General features: G+C 38.8%; 1 protein-coding gene across 8 annotated transcripts in view; it reads left to right on the plus strand.

Annotated features, from left to right (window-relative positions):
- The window catches only part of PARD3 (par-3 family cell polarity regulator), a 440,918-nt gene that overhangs the window by 260,957 nt on the left and 159,777 nt on the right, over positions 1–20,184 (plus strand). For 6 of the 8 annotated variants that reach the window (XM_062506750.1, XM_062506769.1, XM_062506777.1 and 3 more), the window contains 3 exons: positions 6,827–7,015; positions 7,502–7,672; positions 17,599–17,749. In XM_062506750.1, coding sequence (XP_062362734.1) covers positions 6,827–7,015; positions 7,502–7,672; positions 17,599–17,749 — 511 coding nt within the window. Of the gene's footprint in view, positions 1–6,826; positions 7,016–7,501; positions 7,673–17,598; positions 17,754–18,378; positions 18,384–20,184 lie in introns of all 8 variants that reach the window. The other 2 variants (XM_062506759.1, XM_062506784.1) reach the window with 1 other exon arrangement.

A 20,184-nucleotide genomic window follows, 5' to 3' on the forward strand; every position in this document is an offset into this window, starting at 1 on the left:
AAAATGGACATAACAGGAAAGGCAGTGGGGCTGCTTTACAGTACTTTCATGAGCTAGCAGTTTTGCCCATAAATACTTATGAAAGTTAATCCACATCTAATACACAAAAAACTCTTCCTTGATGGGATTAAGATTAAAGCAGAGCACATTTCCCATAAAATCTCAGAATTCAGATCTAGTTTTTGATATTTAGCAGCTGCTGTTTGATTTGAATGAATGCAATCTTTGCCAGATGTGACATATTAACTTTGCTAATATGAATAATGAGTCTCTATATAAGAGCAAATAAGATTCATTAGTGTTTATCTAACATATGACAGATATTAAAATTCTTAGCCTAGAACAAGCTAGAAAAAGAAAACAAGCATAAGAATTCTGTGTTTTGTTGCTTTAAGCCCTGTATCGTTTTATAGCTAGGTAAGTAGAAAATTTAGGTTCTCAAAACCTACAATGCAACACAACTGTTCGATTAAAAAAAAAAAAAGAAAGATAAATGACCTTATATTTCAGGAAGAAACTGGGTTGGAGTGTGCATGCCACTACTGGATCAGTAGGCAGGGTTTTCTCTGCCTTTTGGGTTGCTCTAGTCATATTTTTCTTTAATGCCTACCATGGTGGAATGCACCAGCTCTCAGTTACTCCTCCCAGGCAGGGCCCTCAGCTGTTGTTAGGGAGGTGTGTTTCAGGCCACCTACATTGCTCTGTTTTCAGTACCTCCAGCAGTAATACGTTACATTTTTATAACTACTAAACATCACCCCCCCACAAAACAGTTGATGACCCAAGAAGCTGTTTTGTTTCCTTAGAGCTGTTTGTTTCATGTATTCTGTATTTGTATATGCTATGGCATAGGATGAGACTGAGTCATCATTTTTTTGTGTACCTCAGTTTAGAGGGTGGCCTGGTAAGACAGCAGTATTATCCACTTAACTTGAAGGACAAAACAGTTTGAGTCATCCCTGATGTTAGGAATGCCTTTGCACAACAGCTAAGTGAAATCTCCTCTCTTGCATATATCCTGCCTCATATTTTTTTTGTTGCAATAGTACAGAGGCAAGTTTTATTGGTTTCCCAAACCAGAGAGCTTATGATTCCTTAGTACTGTGGGTACCTTATCAGAAAGAATTAAATAATGGATGCAGTATTAAAAATCTTCTAAAGGCTCAAATAGCTTGGAAAAAGCTATTATGTTAGGTTCCCCATTATTGGAACCCAATGACTAAGCTTGGGATTTTGCAATTTTCAGTACTTTGACAGCCTACACTTCCTAGAGAGCTCTTAAATCCACCAGACTCGTCTTTTGAGAACTTCAGGTTATTCTTCTGAATAAATAGTAAAGAGAGAAGATGCATTTGTGAGGCAAAAGGTCGACAGATTAACAAAATAGGGTTTAAACAGTGGCTAACAGGAATGCAATGTTAGAAGGCTGGGCACAACAGAACTTGAGAGGTAAATTGAATAGTCAGTGGGGTTATTCAAGATGTTAGGTAGTGTTTGTGCTATAGTAAATTAATCACAGGAATGTCATCATTGTGGTGTGTATATATATGTGTATATATATATATATACACACATATAAGGGGTGTTGTATGTGTACATACATATACATGTGCATTCAAGAGCTCTGTAAAAGTTTTCATATGGATTAAAGTGTTCATATGGATAACTTGGAAATACAGGTTACCCTTCAAGAGTGGAGATGCAGAGCTTTACTGGTTGCTCTGTGAAAGGGAACAGGAGCACTTTTTTGCATACATAGTGACAAAGTAATGTGCAGACAAGCTTCAGTGACAGTAACTGCTGAGAAGGCAGCAGGTCTGTGCTTGCAAGAGAATGAATTTACTGGAGAGAATCTTGCCAGATTTGTAGCAGCAGTGAGTCACTTAGGAAACCTGTCCTAACTTGACTGAAAATTGCTTCCCCCGTTAGGTGGGAGGAAGGTTTTCTTTGCTGTTCAGTTTCTGTTTTCACCTATCTCATGCTGCTTACTCACCAGCTGAACCCTGATGAGGTTCTGCAAAGGGAAGAAGTCCCAGGCAATAGCGTGTAAAACACGAACCCCCAGCCAGCTGAGAGAGGCGATTGTCCTGCTCTGCTCCTCACCTTGGAAATTCTGTGAAGTTTTGGGCACTGCAGGATAAGAAAGTTCTGAAGCTATTGGAGAGCGTCCAAAGGAGGGCAACAAGGATGGTGAAGGGTCTTGAGGGGAAACTGTGTGAGGAGCAGCTGAATTCCCTTGGTCTGTTCAGCCTGGAGAAGACTGAGGGGGGAGTGGGGGTGGCCTCACTGTGGTCTTCCACATCCTCCCGAGGGGAAGAGGAAGAGCAGGCACTGATCTCTGTGGTGATCTGTGACCGGACCCAAGGCAATGGCCTGCAGTTGTGTCAAGGGAGGTTGAGGCTGGATATCAGGAAAAGATTCTTCACCCACAGGGTGGTGGGGCACTGGAAAAGGCTCCCGGGGGCAGTGGTCACAGCACCAGGCTGGCAGAGCTCCAGAAGCATTTGGACAATGCTCTGAGGCACAAGGTGTGACTCTTGGGCTGTCCTATACAGGGCCAGGAGTTTGACTTGACGATCTTTGAGGGCCCCTTCCCTCGACATATTCTGCAGTTCTGTGATAAAAGGATAAAGAGGAGATGCTGTTACTAGTATGATGAGAAAACTAATGGCACGCTGTCAAAGTCTATTTTAATGTTGTTTATAAAATTAAATCTGATTTTATGATCTGATCAGAACTTACGTAGAAGATAATGTTATGTGGAAGAGAAAAACAATTCCCCCCCCTCCCCAGCCATTTATCTTACGGCTTTTTTTGATCTCTGTATGTATCAAAACACTGCCATAAGTTTGCTCTAGTCAGGAAGTTTATCTTTAAATTTACAATATATTTATGTTGTATTTAAAAAGCGAAAAACTTATCTCAAATGTCATTTAGCATAAATTGATGCTAAATATGATTTTGAAGCCAAAAAAGTCACCTACATATTTTATCACCAATTGAATTTTTATTACAAATTACATACTTGAGCAGCTTCATTCATCCAACTGAAGTCATTTCAGATGACCTTTTCCTCAGCAGCCTCTGTCTGAACAGAATATTGTTCTGCTGTTAATTGTTTTGGACATAGTGTGTGAAAAATCTTAAGGGGGTTGAATTTTGTTGTTCAGGGTTCACAGTACATAATTTTGCTTGCATGTTTACTGCTGGCCTGTCAAAATATATGACGGAGTAAATTTCTCCTACAGATCAATTAATCATGAAAATAGTGTTGAGGTGTTTGATTGACGTAGTGAAGCTGTTAATTTTGAGAGTATTAAGATCAAATGGAAGCTACTGCAATTAAGAAGTGACTGTGTTCTCAGCTGAGAATTTTTAATGCTGCATTTTAGATTTTTTGTGCATTTCTATGCTGTCTCATGGACATATTAGAGTGTTTATGTGATTTGTTGCATTTAAATACTTAATGTTCAACACAATTGCAGTACAAATTTTATTTTTTTATAATAGCGTTTTTATAATAGCTATTTTTATATTGATTGAGGAGAGTTGCTGTACATGTAATGTTTCTGTACTCTAATGGTCTTTGGAGAACAAAGGATTCAGTCATTATGAGATTTTGCTGGGTTTTTTTTGTTTTGCTTTTGTCTTTACAGCTTTGGTTCAAACTACTATGGTAGCAGGCTAAAAATCTTCCTGCTCATTTCTCTGTGAATGGCTCATTTATGACATGCTTAGAGGTTCCTTGTCACTATATGGTCCTGTTCCAAGATTTGATCTGTATTATGAAGTTATGTTCAATATATCATACATATTAAGACCCTCTTTGATACCATGGTGTGGCACAAATGTTATATTTGCTACTTTCATATCCATAGCCCTCGAAAGTTAATAGTTAAGTTTTTATTGAAAGCCAAATTTTTCACATTTGTTTTACTTTTTTTTTTTTGCTCTACATTCAAGCATATGATTACTGACAGGTGTCACATGGAATCTAAAGGGCAAAAGGCTTCTTATGTCCCTAAAATTCCAGACACAGATATGGTGGTAAAGCAAGCATGCTGAGGTGGGAAAAACTGGAGATACCCTACTGAAGTCCCTAAAGAAATTTAGCCATAGCCTAGTACGGGTAATTTTCTTCCTTGGGTGTGTTGAGCAATTTTCTCATGCCTTTAGTACTTCTGAAGTAGCACTGATCCAGTGCTGGGGCTGCTGTTTCTCATTTTTTCATGAGCATGATCTGCTCACTCATGTACAGCTGCTACAGAGTAATTTGTTCCAGGTTTTGGCCTCACTTTTCACCTGTGTACTCAGGTGTCTGTAGCCTGATATTGCCTTATTTCCTTATTCAAGATTGCAGGAAACAAGCAAGCATAAGCCTCACATTAAAACCAGTGTTGAGCTAATAATGCAGCTCTTTGGTCTCACTGAATAGAAGTAGGGTAGAGGCCATTAGCCAAATCTTCGGGGATGCTTATGAGATGCTCACTCCAATTGACCCTTTGTCATATAGAAATGCACCTGACAGGCTGTGCAAGCAAGTGGTTTAGTTCTGTGCCCTGGAAGGGAGACTGCTTTGCCTGAAGTTTTGGTGGATTTTTTTTAATTTTAAGATTAGAAAATACTGGAGCAAGAGGGCAGTTGATTCCAAATTTATGTTAACAGTAGGAAAGAAAAATTCAATAAGCATATCTGCTTTCTTTGATAAGCCACACATCCTACCTTGGCTTTATCTCTCTTTTGGCTCGCAAGCTTTATTCCTACTGCTGTTTATTAAGGAATATGAAAGTGATTATAAGGTAACATGCATCGGTCTCAGATTGTTTTATTCTGCAGCCACTCGACAAAATGTGGATTCAAATGTACGCTGGAGCTAGTGCTTCTGTGAGCTAAGCAGGAAAATTAGGGTGGTAATTTTCCCATAATTTGGGAAACATCTTTTAGATGGAGTGCTTTTCAAGTGTCACAATACACCTTTCCATTCCTTACAGCTAGCATTGGTTATGCTGTTTCATGTGGCCAAGAGATGTGTTTGAATAGTGGGATTCAGAAACAAGCCAGGCTAGTTATGGCACATTGATAGAGGGTGTTAATTTTCTTTTTCTCCCTTTTTTTTAATGAACCATTGTGCTTAGTTCTGAACAAAAGGATTCTAGTGCAAAGGCAAGGGCTGGTGAACACATGAAGGTTCACATTTTTAACCAGGTGGGAAAATACAGACCTCCTGTTATTCTTCCCTCAGCTGTTGCAGCTCTCTCAGCAGTCTGACTGCCTTCCCATGTGACATTTTTGCGCTGCATTTCTAGGTCAATGGTGACACAACTAGCATGCTTGTGCCCAAATTGATCATCTCAGTATGCTGTACTCCACATGGCTTTCACATCTCTCTTTGCCATAGGCTGTGTTTGCATTTCCTCAAGTCTTAAGAAACAGGGACAGCTCAGCAGGCGCACATTAACTTCTCATACATCTTCTCACTCATATGAGTGAGCTTTGCAAATAAATCAGTGATGTGGGAAAAGTTGGTATAAAATCAGTGTCAGAAACAGAGGTGACATGTTGCTAAGATTATGAAAATTTGGCCAGATTAATTCTTCCAGAGAAGAACTGCCCCTGCTGGACATTAGTGTGCGCCTTCTGCCATATGTTCTCTTAATCTTTCTCCTTCACGTGGGTGAAAAAAAACAACAGCACAGTCAGGTTCAAAAGCATCTTTTTGCAGAGAATTGCCTTTAAGGGCATGACTTTTTTCTTTAATTGATAAAGTTATAACCAAAAGTGGTTATTACCACTTTGTTAGATTCTCAAGAGGATCAGAAACAAGTGAGCAGCATCTGCTGTAATGAGTAGGGCTGGTGAACAGCCAGTCTCCCCCATTCCTCCCTTTGGCAAAAGTCTCTTGTGCATGAGCACTGGTCCTCAGGGCATGGCCACTTTTGTTCCTGGGTATTGTGCCCATGCTACTGCCCCATGAGTGTCACTGCTCTGTGGGGACACTGCAAGGCCTCTGGTCCCAGCCTGTTGCCATCCTAACCTTGTCAGGAGGTGAAGTGTGAGGCTGGTCTCCTGTGCTTGGATGGCTTTTGGATGCATGGAGCAGCTCCTTGCTGACAGCTGTGGCAGCTCTGTGACTGTAAGTTTGGGTGTTTAAAACCTGGGATTTTCCCAGCCAGGCTAAAATTGGGTTTTGAGGACAACAAAGATCCAGAGAGGTGGGTAAGAGGACAGAGGTGAAGGGCAGAGCTGGGAAATACAGGAAAATTGGCATTGAGAGCTGGATTTGATGATAAGCCTGGTGATAGCAGAGAGATGTGCTGTTGCCGATCCCAGCTGTGTAGTTTTCTATTTTTTTTTGCTAACACAGATAATTTTAAATAAAATGAGGTGAACAAGTAATTTTTGAACTTGATTTTCTTGTGCTTAGTTTCTCCCTAAGACTGCAATACTCCATAGATGATGATGGTGTTTTAAAAATTCTGTAGGTTTTGAAGTAGGAAAATATTTCTGATAAAGCTCTCTTTTGGCTAATGAAATAGCAGCTTATGTGAGAGTTAGTATTGATGGCAAATTCAGTAATGGCATGTGATGCAATTGCTTTACTAGAGAGAGAAGCACTTAGACACAAATTTAAGATATTTCTGAACCTAGGCATCAGCTGGAGGTGATTGAAATTACACTATTTCTGCACATTTCTTCTCATAATTACTGTGGAAAATATTGTGGCATTGTAGTAAAAAGCAGAGAGTTTAGAATGCTAATAGCTGTAGGGGGAAGAGAATTCCCAAAGAAATGTTATTCTATAATCCCATGCTAATCTCCCCAACAGAAAGCAGAAGAAGAGGAGCTTGTCCTCACACCTGATGGCACCAGGGAGTTCCTGACTTTTGAGGTTCCACTGAATGACTCTGGGTCAGCTGGGCTTGGCGTGAGTGTCAAAGGTAACCGGTCAAAAGAAAACCATGCCGATTTAGGAATCTTCGTCAAGTCCATTATTAATGGTGGAGCAGCATCTAAGGTAAGAGGGAATATCTGTGTACTTTGGACTTCGAATTTGTGCTTCTAGTTTTCCACAATAAGTTATTTTGAAAATAACCATAGATTGAAGAGGAATGAGATCTCTAGTGTTCTCCAATTATACCATCAGAGGTAACATTCAGACTTCTACTCTACATGTTTGCCCATCCCAGGATTTAAACAGCCCTAACAGATTTGGGAAGGAATGAGCTGTCTCTGGTACAGTTCCATTAGTATGCCATTTGTGCAAACAGGTTATGATAATAGCTTTCAGTGCAAGTCAGTAATTGGAATAGACATTTCCTATAGTGACTGCAATGGAAGCTATTATTGCAGTGTTCATTTGGTCATAAACCCTTAGGATTAAATGTAGTTGGTTGAGTATTTTTCTTTTGCTTTGTTTTGTTTGTTTTTTTTTTATTCTCACCAGTAGACAAAGCTCCCTTTGTGTGTGTTTTATGTAACTATCTAATTTTTACTTTTCCAGGATGGCAGGCTTCGAGTGAATGACCAATTAATAGCAGTTAATGGAGAGTCATTATTGGGCAAAACAAATCAAGATGCTATGGAAACCTTAAGGAGGTCCATGTCCACTGAAGGAAACAAACGAGGAATGATTCAGCTTATTGTGGCCAGGCGAATAAGTAAATGCAATGAGGTAATAAGATCTTGATATCGGGATTGGCAATTTTCACTTCTGAGGTATTTGTGTTTACAGGACATGTCATGTTTCCTCTGAGACTTGAAAAATAATATCTGAGAAGCAAAAGAAAGAGAGAATTGCAAAATGATCTGAATTTCAGTGTTAGACATGCTAACGTTACTACTGATCAATAAAGGTTTTGAGTATTTTTGTCAATGAAAGACAGGAAACACTGAAAAAACCTATATTGATTTTGTAATTGGATCTCACTGTTTACGTGATGTTTGTTCAGTGGAGTTTTTTATAGAGGTCTATTAGATCTTTCAGTTATAGACTTTGTGTTAACTGACTTGTTTCTTTGTCACTTCCAATTTTTTAAATTAAGAGTAGAGTTCCTATATTTCATTATTATATTTTATTAAAACAAGTTTCATGTATAGAATCTGCAAATCTTTACACAAAATATTAAGTTATTTTAGATTTTAACTATATTGTGTCTTGTCCTTAATTGTGGGGGACGTTGACCTACTGAATTCAGGGTGAAGTGGTGATTCTTCTGATGATGTGCAACTTTTTTCTTCTGTAGTGCAATGTTATGTGTTGATGTATTGAAATATAATCATGATTTCTAATAGCTTATCTTCTATTTGATGTAAGTAATTATATATACTAGGAATATATAGACATATACTGAGAAGGACTGTAGATGCTGTGGAGGATTTCTTCTTCAGAAATCTAAAAGTCAATATTTTCATTCTTGCTAATGCAGTAAGGTCTTATCAGGAATGTTACTTCTTGATCATTTTGCTTCAAAAACAATGTGCACAAATTAGTTTAGAATCTCTACTTCTACCTAGGGAAAAAAAACAATGGTTTACTTTTTAATGCATAAATCTAATCTTCAGAAAAAAATCAGTCCATAGTGTATTATAAAATCATGTCTGGAAAAGACACTAGACTTTTTAAAAGTGGTAAGCTACTCTTGATTAACTACTTATACAAAGTTTTTGTATGCATATATGTTATTATATACACACTCCTAGAAAGCCAGCTTGGATGCACAGCGTTTCTTGCTTAGTGTTGGGGGAATTCTGACCTTTTTGTATGTGGTGATGTCCTTATCTAGCTCTGATTTAGACTGTCCTTTGGAGACTGTTTCTTATTTTCATCAGATGCTACTATATATTACTGCATAAAAGGGTGAAATATTTTAGACTATTCCTGTGTTTAGGTTTTCTCTTTTTTTTCTGAAAGGATGTAGATGATCCCTTTTCTTCTAGTGAAAGTCTTCTTGGTTGATTTAATCCAGACAGTGTAAACATGAAAGAGGTAATCCAGCAGTGATGAAACAAAGACATTTCTCCTTAAATCCAGCACAATTTTACTTATTCAAGAACAGCTTGGTCCCCTATATCTGCTTGACATTTAGTATGATTTATTTTGTGGAAATCATGTGCCAAAAGCAGCACAGCTGACTGCAGTATATGTGCTTCAAGATGAAAAAAAACTGATTGTAGAAATAGATTTAGATACACTGAAAATCATCTGCACGAGGGCAAGATAGGCCCTGTCTTTCTGGGCCTCCTTTACATATTTTTGTGCGTTTTCCCAACTCCTTAAGAAGCTGGCAAGATGAGCTATAATGATTAGGAAAGCGTTGATATGTCCCTATTGCTGTAGTAATCATCTTTACAAAGTAACTTCTCTAAGTAATTTTTCCTAGGAATTATTGGTTTTATCACACTCATCCAAAGGAAACATGGTGCCAATACTGTTTGCATATTTTAATATGATGAAAGGATGACTTGCATGGATATAAAGCTGTTTACCTGCTGAGCTGGCAGTATGCAAGAAGTCACTTTTCTGAATGTCTTGAAATGCCCAGACTTCAATGAAATGAAAAGAGGATTTTTCCCTTGGTATTTTGCAATTAAACGCTGTATCCTCCTCCAAGAATGTGACCGATTTAAACTTCAGATAGTATTGAGCTGATGTAATACTGATAAGCTGCGATCATGTTATTTCTGTACCTTGTATTAAGACCATATATGAGTGTGGTATTCAGTCAGCTCAGTCCCTCAGTAGTGGCTGTGTGGCCTGAGACCTGGCTGGAGACAGCATTGCCTCAGTGGTTGGCCGTGTCTTGCAGCCTTGGCTCTATAATGCTTAATTCATCAACACAGGTTTCTTAGACATGCTGATATACAAATTGTCCCCTTGGAAGATTCCAGTAACAGCCACCAGGACAGATGTTTAGTGTTAGAAATGACATTTGATTGGTGACAAATTCAGGAGCTTGCAGATTAGAAGCAAAAGCATAAAGAGGATGGACTCTTATCTTAATAGCTCCCACCTTTTATCACCATAGAAAAACAGATTCATTTAGTTTGAAGATTGTTGGCTCCTACCATTAACCCAGCACTGCCAAGTCCACCCCTTAACCCTGTTGCCAAGTGTCTTATCTACATGTTTTAAAGATCTGCAGGGATGGTGACTCACCCACTTCCCTGGGCATCCTGTTCCAAAGATTGACTATAATTTTCATGAAATATTTTACCTAATATCCAGTCTAAATCTTCCCTGGCACACCTGGAGACTGTTTCGTCTTGTCCTGTCACTTGGTACCTGGGAGAAGTGACCAACCCCACCCCCCTCCACCTGTCTAAATCCTCCTTTTAGGCAGTTGTAGGGAGCAGAAAGGTCTCTCCTCAGCCTTCTCTTTACTCCAGGCTAGGCTAAATGTCCCCAGCTCCTCAGAAAATAGAAGTTTACTGGTTTAATGAAATATAAAAAGAAATGTTCACCTTTTAAGAAAGTATTTCCCAGTGTTTTCTCTGTTCTTCTCCCTCTTTTTGTTCTTCAAAGGAGTCACTGTAAAAAAACAGCAGATACAAATACCCTGTTCAGCTGATTTCTTTCCTTTGTTGATTCAGCATTATATGTGCCCACTCTGTAGACAAAAACATGACATTGTTTCTTGTTAGTCTGAGCTACAGTTAAGTGGAACTGGTTTGGTTATATCCCCTTTTTTGTGTCACCAAGAACAGTGCTCTCTCTGCTCTGTTCCAGTGTACAGTCAATCCTGCGAGGTCAGCTCTTGGCTGATTGCCTTCCATGCCGTGGAGCACCCACAAGTGTCTCAAAAGGGAAATCTGTTCAAGGGGTGATAATGCCAATGCAAAAATAATTGTGCTAAACATCTGGATGACAAAAACAGTTGCTGTCTGGATGAAAAAATATCTCACAACAAAATAACAGCAAAAAAGAACCAAAAAAACCCAAGCCTTTTCCCCCCTGCCTTCAAGTCCAGTAATTGTTTTACATTTGCAACATTGAACCAAATTCCTTTTAGATAGACTACACAGCTTCTTTCTTCAGTAAAACGGAATTTGAAATGGATTTTAAAGAAGTTAGTGGCATGAAACTGTTCTTTTGGTTTTAATGTCAATTTTCATAATCAGCCCTCGGAATTGCTTAGGAGGGAGAATTAATGTTGCTGCATGGCTCTGTATATGGTTGTTTCTGCATGTTTCAATTTAGACTAGGTCTTTTGTGTACTTTTTGTGTTTTGTTTGCTGTCTAGAAGTGAGTGACAGCTCGACCTCTGTTGTCCTGGGTTGAGGGAGGCAGAACAGTTGCGTCTGATCTGCTGCAGGGGCACTGTCTTTGTCAGAGAGCTTTCTTTGGCTTCTTGAACATGAAACTGTTTCAAAACTTTGTGAAGTGACCTCGGATACGCTTTTCCCATGCTGTCATTATTCTCAAACAGTTCCACAAGTTCTCATGTTCAGAGCAATTATAATAACAATATAAATGTACAAAACACCAGAAGAGTAGTATCTTGACTTCAGAGAGGCAGGGAAGAGATCATGTATATCATCAGCCCTTCCATAACTGGAGAATCAAAAGAGACCACAAACTTCCCAGAAGGTAAAAAAGAGATTTTGTGCTGCTGTGGTTTTGCTGAAGATTTGCCTGTAGAAAGAATTTTCATTGACTCACAGGAGATAGTGTGTAATCCATCCAGGTTTTCAAGTGAATTGTCTTGTAGTAAATATTGATATAAGCATGGAGTGTTAGTTATGAATGAACTCCAAGCCAAAACTGTTCATCTGAGTTTTCTCGTGTTTGCATTGTCTATACAGAGTACAGAAATGTAGGATTCTGCAAGCTGCACTACTACAAACATTGCAAAACGATGTTTAATATCTCAGCCACTCCAGACAAAATCACACACTGAATATTTGATGGATGTTGTTAGATTAGTGTAACAAAGCCATTTAATTTGGGATTTGGCTATATCTGAGGCCATTTCAAAAAAGTTAAACATTCTGTTCTGTTCTATGTTTTCAGCTTCAAGCCTTTCATGTTAACTCGACTTTCCTATATAAGCATGGAGAGCCTCTTTAAGACACATTTCCAAAGCCCTGAAAACCCTGGGGAAAATTGAGAGAATAGCAATAATATTGACTTGATATTCATATCAGCCAGTTTTTAACACCTCCTTTTTTCAGAAGGGGAGGCCATCAGCTTTTTAGATCGTTAACTCAGGGTTGAAATTTTTTTAATCGTTCAGATTTAAGGAGAAACAGTGGAGCTCCTTGTGCCATGTTCTGTTAATTAGTGATGCTGTTATGATTAGCCTGTATGGGCAAACAGCTGGCGGCTGCATCTCCACAACGTGCTCAGCACTCAGGCACATCCCTGCAGCTGGCAGCTCCATGTGCTGATTCAAGAAAATAAAGGTAATTGTTACTTTTGGAATCCTGCACTTTTCAGTCCTGCAACCTGGACAGCTTAGACACAGATTGCTCGTCTGCACTCTGTTCATGTCACAGGCAGGCAGCACTTGTCTGCCATTAAGTAAGAGAGCATCACCATTTTCCTCAAAAGGAGAAATTTCAAGGGTTTTTCTTGTCTAGACTTCCCTTCCCTTTTCTTTTTTTTTAATTTTTTGACAGAATGAATATTTTGCCAAACCTGCCTGAAATGAAGGTTTGCAAATGATTTTCAGATTCCCAGATTTCTTCATGCATGTCTGTTCATTTTTTTCTCCATTTGAAAATGAGCAAACTGTGGAGCAGAGTCCCAATTCCAGACTATAAGGACCTCATCATTCATAAAACACATTCACTGATAGATCAGTGAGTGACTATGCAAATGAGAGGTTTCATTATTAAAGAAACAAGCAAGCATCTTTTCCAGTATGTGTGGAAGTATAAAATATCCAGCATAATTTTCTCCTGCATGCATTACCTAGTTACCTACATTGAAATTTATGTGACAGCTTTGCTTTTTTCTTTCTCACTAGATTAGTCTTGTGATGACCTTTTGGAATTCAACTGTCAAAAAGTCTTTAGCATCTTCTCCAAACACAGTGTTCATTCCCATCTCCAACTCATTGATAAAGCTCTTTATCAACTTAAGCTGTTCCCAGCTCTGATTCCTAGGGGACTCCACAACTCCTCTCCATCCTGAAGATAAATCTTTGTGTCCAATTCTTTAGCCAGTTTTCAACCCAGAAAATGAAAATTAGTCCAGTCCTATGAAAATTTAGTTTCTTTAATGCCTTAGATATTGATGCCTTGATTTAGACTAGTAGTATTTTAAAAGTATCTGTGTTGGAAAATGAAGCTGTAGTATTTTGGTCATCTTAACTGCAGTACACAGATAAGAAGGAAAAAAGAAAGCATGGAGAATAATTCTGTGTGACAGAAAGAACTTCAGCATTTTGGATGCAGTGTCATATATAGCAAATTTGTATACTGACTTTTTTAACACCCATAAAGCTTGCATGCCTATATTTGGATAATTTATTTTCTGAAGGAAAAAGGGAGTCTGATTCTTGTTTCATTAAAAAAAAAAAAAGTTTGTTTATGCTTTGAATATTTTAGCATTCGTCTTGTGCATAAACTTTTTTCATATTTATGTGCATAACTTCAGATAGGATGGATGATGGTGTTTAAGTGAAAGGGACTGCATTATTTGTCCTTTTATCATCTAGATAAGCAGCAGCTGTGGTAGCTAATACAGACAGTGCTTTAGCAAGCAGCTGGTTTTTATCTGAATTACAGAGGGTCAGGGTAGAGACCTTTTCTTATTTATTTATTTTTTTAATCTTGCTTCTCTTTTTAGTTTAAGAGAATTGAGAGAAAAGGAGCTACAGGCAATCTGTGGCATGGGAGGTTTTATTGAATTTTTACAAATATGATCATTTAGTATAGATCAGTGCTAGGATCCAGAGAGGGAACTCTCTCTTTTTTGTCTAGAGAGAAGAATGATCAAGGGATCTTACCAGTCAGTGTCTATAAATACCTGATGAGAGTAATAAAGAAGTGAAAAAGAAAACTGATCCAGACTTTTCTCAGGGCTGCCCAGTGCCAGGACAAGAAGCAACAGGCACAAACCAAAACACAAGAAATTTCTTTACACATAAGAAAACAAAAGTCCTTCTTAGAGGTCGACACTGGCACAAATTGTCCTGGGAGGAGTCTCTGATCTTGGGGATATTCAAAACCCAGCTGGGCAGGGCACTGTGCAACCTGCTTCTGCAGAACTTGCTTTGGCAAGAGGCTTGATTAGATAATCTCCAATGGTTTCATCCACCCTCAGTTGGTCTGTGACTCTGAACTGGCACAGTAAGGGATGCTCCAGCAGCTGTTGATAGGGAACCAGTTGCCACATGGATTTCTTTCATTGCAAGACCTTTAATGAAGTTAGGAATTTGTGCAAATTTTTGATATTACCCACTCTTCATTAGTTAATCAAATCAAATTATACCAGAAAACACTGAGAGTGGCTAAGAGAAAGAACTAGAGTGTGTAATTCCAGTTCTTTATTAGAATAGCACTATGAAGAACAAGTCTATTTGAACTGTCTTGCTTTGGACTGTTGGACTATTTGTCTTGCCCACAACACATTTCCAAATTGCATGGTTTTTTTTCTTGCACAAAATTTCTGTTAACAATGTAAGGAAAAGGCATTTTGTGGGGGGAATTTTTGTGACAGCCAGTTGTCTAATTTTTGGTGTTTTATAAAAGGCGTTGTATCTTCTATAAAATATATGTGTAGCTGGCTGTCAATGCCTTTGTTTAACTCATCTTTTGAGATGCTAATTAGATATGGATAAAGTTTTACTTATGGAAATTATAAAATATGTGATTCACTTTACAAAGCATGGCCATATAAATGCAACACTCCTGCTATTTCTTTTATTTACCCTGTACTTTACAGTACTACCAGGAATTAATTTTTATATATTTCTCTGCTTCTGAACCATCTTCTTGTCAGTGTCTTTCTGAAAATCCCTTGAGATCTTTCTGTAAATGAGTCTGAAACTTGATGGCTTGTCATATGAAGAAGGACTGTGTGATATGGCTCACTAAAAGCTGGACACTTGTTACATAAAGTCATCAATATACCACTGGGAGAATAAATCCCAAAGCACTTTGATATTTTCACACCTTATTTAAAGGCAGTGAAATAAAGAGTAGTTCATAATTTAGTACCTTTATCATGCAGGTTTAAGCTCTCAAGCAGTCTAATGTTGCTATGGTCTTTTTTTCGTAAAGTGTTTTAGAAGTTAACAATTCTTTTCAAATGTGCCTTAGATTCCTTTATAGCAGAGTCTACAAATATTGTTTAATTTACTTTTCAGTAAAGCTGTCAGTTGTAATCTGCAATTTAAAAAAACTAATAAAACAAATCCTCATTTCACAATTTAAACCTTATTGAGTCTAATTCACTTGCACTGCAAGTTTATTATTCTCCTGCAGCTTGACGTGCCTCCAATTGTAATTGTGTTGACCCTCCGATGCAGTAAATCTCCCCGGTGCTTATCAAACTGGGAGAGATAAGTCTACAATTTAGAACTTCATTAAATATCTCATTTATATTAAACAGATGATGGCTTTGAACAGAAATAATAATTTTTTACAGTCTGTGACCTCCCGATCGCGGTCTCCTTGACCATAATGCGGCATTTTGCAACCCTCCAGCCCCGTGCCCCGGGCGCTGCGCCAGCACCCACGTGTCAAAAGTCATCCGTCCATCGGGCTCACTTCAAAGCCTCTGCTGGGGAAATGGGGCCAAGTGCTTTGTAGCCCTTGAAGCAGATTTTTTTAAACCCTTTCATAGCATACATTTCTTAGTTGTCTGGGGAGTGCGGGTGGAGTGATTAATAATGGGCAGCTGTTTCAAAAAGAAAAAACAACCAACAAACATGTTGCTTGTTGTTGTAATTCCTGAAACTATGAACTACTCCTCTCGTGCTTGGTTGGAGATCAGTCAGCACTTGGAATAAACATTTCCCGTGGCTTCAAATAGTTTGCAACATGCTCAGTGTCTTTCAGTATCTGGTCCCCACTGTATTTTGATATGTATGAAATGAATGCTGTGGGATTTGTGTAAGGACACTGTTTTTAAGAATTAACTATATGTTTCAATATGAAGAGGCTTGTTGATGAGATGAACTAATGCTTTGATATTTGAGTTCATACTACTTTCCTACCAAATACATCTATTTTTAATAGTTGTTTACTTTTTAATAGAGCTGAATTCAGCTCACAATGTTTGGGTGAATTGATTTAATGGTCTTGGCAAAGCACCTTGGTGACATTACTGAGAGGACAGTGGAGTGCTGGAGCCCAGGAGAACCAAGAGCTTTAGTGGCAGCAGGAACTCAATGGTGTGAGGACTGGGCTATGGTGTGAGACTGGGCTATGGTGTGGGGAGTCTCTTATCTTTGCAGGGACCAACTGGGCCCTGCTACACTGAGCATCCACAGTTACCTGTGAATGCAAAGGTACTCATTCTCATTCCCAAGGGCTGTGCTGACAGCAGAGCTGTGGCTGGTGGGGCTGCTAAATCCAGATGGTACCAAAGCATGGTAGATGATGCCAAATTATTTTCTTTGCCTCTCATGGGTGCTGTGTTAACCGAGTTCTGATTCTCTGGGGCTCACCGAGAACTTGATATTTTCCTGTCCTACTGAAAAATCTGAGAGGCAGTTTTAGGAAAACAAGGGATAACCAGCTTCTGCAAGCAAAGGCTGGGCTGGGAAGACACTCAGGGCAGTCTTCTGAAGGAGAGCAGCTGGGCTGGGCAGGAGGCTGTGTATGCAGCCTTTCTGCTGTCCTGTGCATGTAGCCGAGCAGCCTGTGTCCATCATTTCCACCACATACTTCATCTGTCTCATGATGCCCTGGAGAGTCTGCCTGCAGTTGTGGTGGGCAGGGACCTGGCAGCTCCAGGAGTTTGAGGGTTGGGGTGAAGGGCACCCCAGGTCCTGCCACTTCCAGTTTTTTTGTCTCTGCCTGGATGCTGCAGCAAGAGATTGGAGGAGCTTCTGGGCTGAATGAAGCATGTAGGACCTCTTTAGTCTGCTGTCAGGAAAGACAGAGCAAAGAACTCAATTTAAAAATAAAATTGCAGTGAAGTCTGACAACTTTTGTGCTTTTTTCTTTTGTTCTTAACTAAAAAACTTTGGAGTGAGATGATTTCATTTGAAAGCAAGTTGCTCCACTGTGGCAACAGCAGCCCAATTCCAAATGAGAGTTCCTGTTCCATGCTCCTGACAAGGACCTTGTTGTGTTCAGCTGTCAGTGTGCAGAAGATGGCCCAGCTGTCTGCTGATGGCATTGAAAACAGTCCAACTGTCTGTTTAAGAAATTATCCAACAAAGAGGCACCAAAATGGAATGGTTTTTTTTTCCACCAATTTTCTTCTGAAGGATTTGAAATTTGACAGGGCACCATGGGGGGTGCAGTGTAAAGGGGTTAGAAAGTTGGTCATTAGGCAGAGCTGTCACTGCAAATTATCTCTGTCCAGGATGAGTTCTAGCTCATTTGGTGCTCAGACAGGTCTAGGCCTTAGGCAATTTGTTACAGTTCCCCCATGTGGTTAAGGGGACACCAGGCACTAATTTTCCCCTCTCTTTGCAGCTGGAATCACCTGGAAGCCCCTCTGGGCCAGAGCTGCCCATAGAGACTGTGCTGGATGACCGGGAGCGGAGGATTTCCCACTCCCTGTACGGCGGGATCGAGGGTCTCAGCGAGTCGCCCACAAAGAACGCGGTGTTGGGCAGGATCATGGGTGAGTCAAAGCAGCTCTGCTAAGCAGGGCATGTTTTTATTTCTCTCTGTGATTCATTGAAGGGTGATTAATATGTTATCTGGGAATTGGGAACGTGGAGGTTGCACTGACCAATTTGAAACGTGCCTTAAAATTCTTCTATACAAGCCTTCTGGATAGTTAATGTGAGGAAGAAGGTAAGGTGTCATCCTAAAATGAATTTTGTATCCTGTGACAGGTCGTAGAATGAATAATAGTAGCATTTAACATGTTCTTTCAATGTATGGTTTGGGACAATAAATTACTGGTCAGTCTAAGCTCCATGTTGCATCAAAGTCATGGGAATTCACAGGTTTTTTTCAACATTCCTTCTTCTATGTTTCAGTTCTACTAAAATACAAAAATAAATAAGGCAAACTTGCATCCATTTGTGTTTATTAGAGACTTACTAATTTATTTGAATTTTTGCTTTGTAGGACACTAATTTTAAAACGTATGAATAAAATCATAGCTAATTTTAATCCCTTGTGTAGATTCTGTGCCCTACCATCTGCATGGTCCCAGTGGATAATGAGGTTATTAGTGGTTGCTTTGCAGCCATTCAACTTCTGATGTACAGAGCTAGGTAATAAAGACTTGCTTTGCCACAGGAGTGGTTGGATTTACTGACTGGGATGGGATTAGTTTGAAAGGATTTTCAAGTTTAAACACAAAAAGCAGCTTGATGAAAATAACACCTGACAGAAGACATGACGTTTGCACGCTTGAATTGCAAGTTTTAAAAAGAAGATATGGCTATTAAATCCAGGACTTTTTTTTAGTGTGTTAGATACACAGAATATATTAGAGGATGCTGCTATAAACTTGATATGAAACAAGGCTTAATTTAGTTTTCAATTGCCTTAGATTAGTTTTCAGCCTTAGAAAATTAGTCTACCACCAGTCAACAGTTTGTTTATGTTTTTCACTCTATGTATTTGGATTTTTTTTTTCCCCATGTTTTCTTTTTAAAATAATTTTTGCATTTTGAGGTTTGCATTTTCCTTGTGGCAGCAAAATAGGACTGTTGTTAAACTCTCTGAAAATCCACAAGTTTGCTATTTAGGGTATTTCTTCCAGTAAGGCTTCTGTCCTTTTTTGGTGGATTTGGGCAATAGTAATTAGAAACATGTCATATTCTGTTCTATTGCATTTCATTTTGTGCAGCTTGGAAGAAAAAAATGTGCACATGAAAATCAAGGCAGTGTGAAACCTTGTCACCCAAAGTCATATGCTCTTAAAGATAAAAATTTAGAAAAAGTTGTATTTGTTTGTCAACAAATTTAAGGAGTGATAAAATAATTTGAAGTCTTTATCACTACTCTCTCATAGAAAGAGCTAGTTCTTGTGGTGTCAAGGCTTTAGATAAAACATTTTCAAAGCACTGCCTTCTGCTTTTTCCATCAGTGCTGCAGAGGATTTACACACAGAGCTCATATAAGCGTTAACAAATTATCACTTAAACACGTTGTCCATTGATGGGAGAAGGAACCCAGAGAGAGTCTGGATGCTTGTGTGTCAGCAATGCAGTTTCCTTTGACATCAGAGGAGCACAAGGCTTGCCATGCCAAACTGAACTAGTAGTTCACCAGTCTGGTATCATCCCTTTAGCAGAAACCAGTAATTGATGTTTAAACTACAAAAAAAGAAAAAAAAAAAAAGAAAGAAAGCAAAACAGTATTTCCAAAGCTGTTAACATCTAATACTTTTAGATACCTTTGCATTGTATACATAGGCAGGAAAACAAAACCAAAACCAAACAACAAACCTTCCTTCCTTTTCTAAGTTTCTTATAACCCTAAGTTAATGTTTTGATTTCCCATGAATCATTCTGAATTGTTTTTTGGGGACCAGAAACTATGTAGAAAAGTGATTGGTTGTGACTTTAATCCATTGAATCGTTAGTGGAAACGTGTTAGTGGAAAATCAGATTGTGCCTGTACCTCATAGTAAATGTGATCTAGTGGCATGTAACTAAAAACTGGCCTTTCCAGAATTGGGCTGTTCCCTTCTGCAATCACAGCAGCTTCGCAGACCTGTGGTGTTTAAACCCAGTTTTTAGGGAATGCTCAGTTTTCTAATAGACTATTTTTTTCCAAATTAATCAGTACCACTAAATTAAAACTGTAGTGTTCGTAATCTTTAGCATGCAAGTTTTCTTGCAGTGCTGTACTACAGAGAGGTATTGCCTGTTGGGAGAGGCGGGTACAGTTGCTTGTTTAAAATAGCTAACATTTTTAAGACTCAGTCACTTCTGTGCAGTGGAATCCTTGTCTTCTTTGATATTGGTAATGAGAAAAAAATCAGGTTTTTTTTTTTTTTTTTTTCCCTGAGAACGTATGTGTATCTTACTCTCTTGAAAATTGGCCTAAAAAGTGAAGATTAGTCCTAGGAACAATCTGGCTGAAGAACACTGA

Source organism: Cinclus cinclus, chromosome 1, assembly GCF_963662255.1.
Source record: "Cinclus cinclus chromosome 1, bCinCin1.1, whole genome shotgun sequence".
Taxonomy (NCBI): Eukaryota; Metazoa; Chordata; class Aves; order Passeriformes; family Cinclidae; genus Cinclus; species Cinclus cinclus.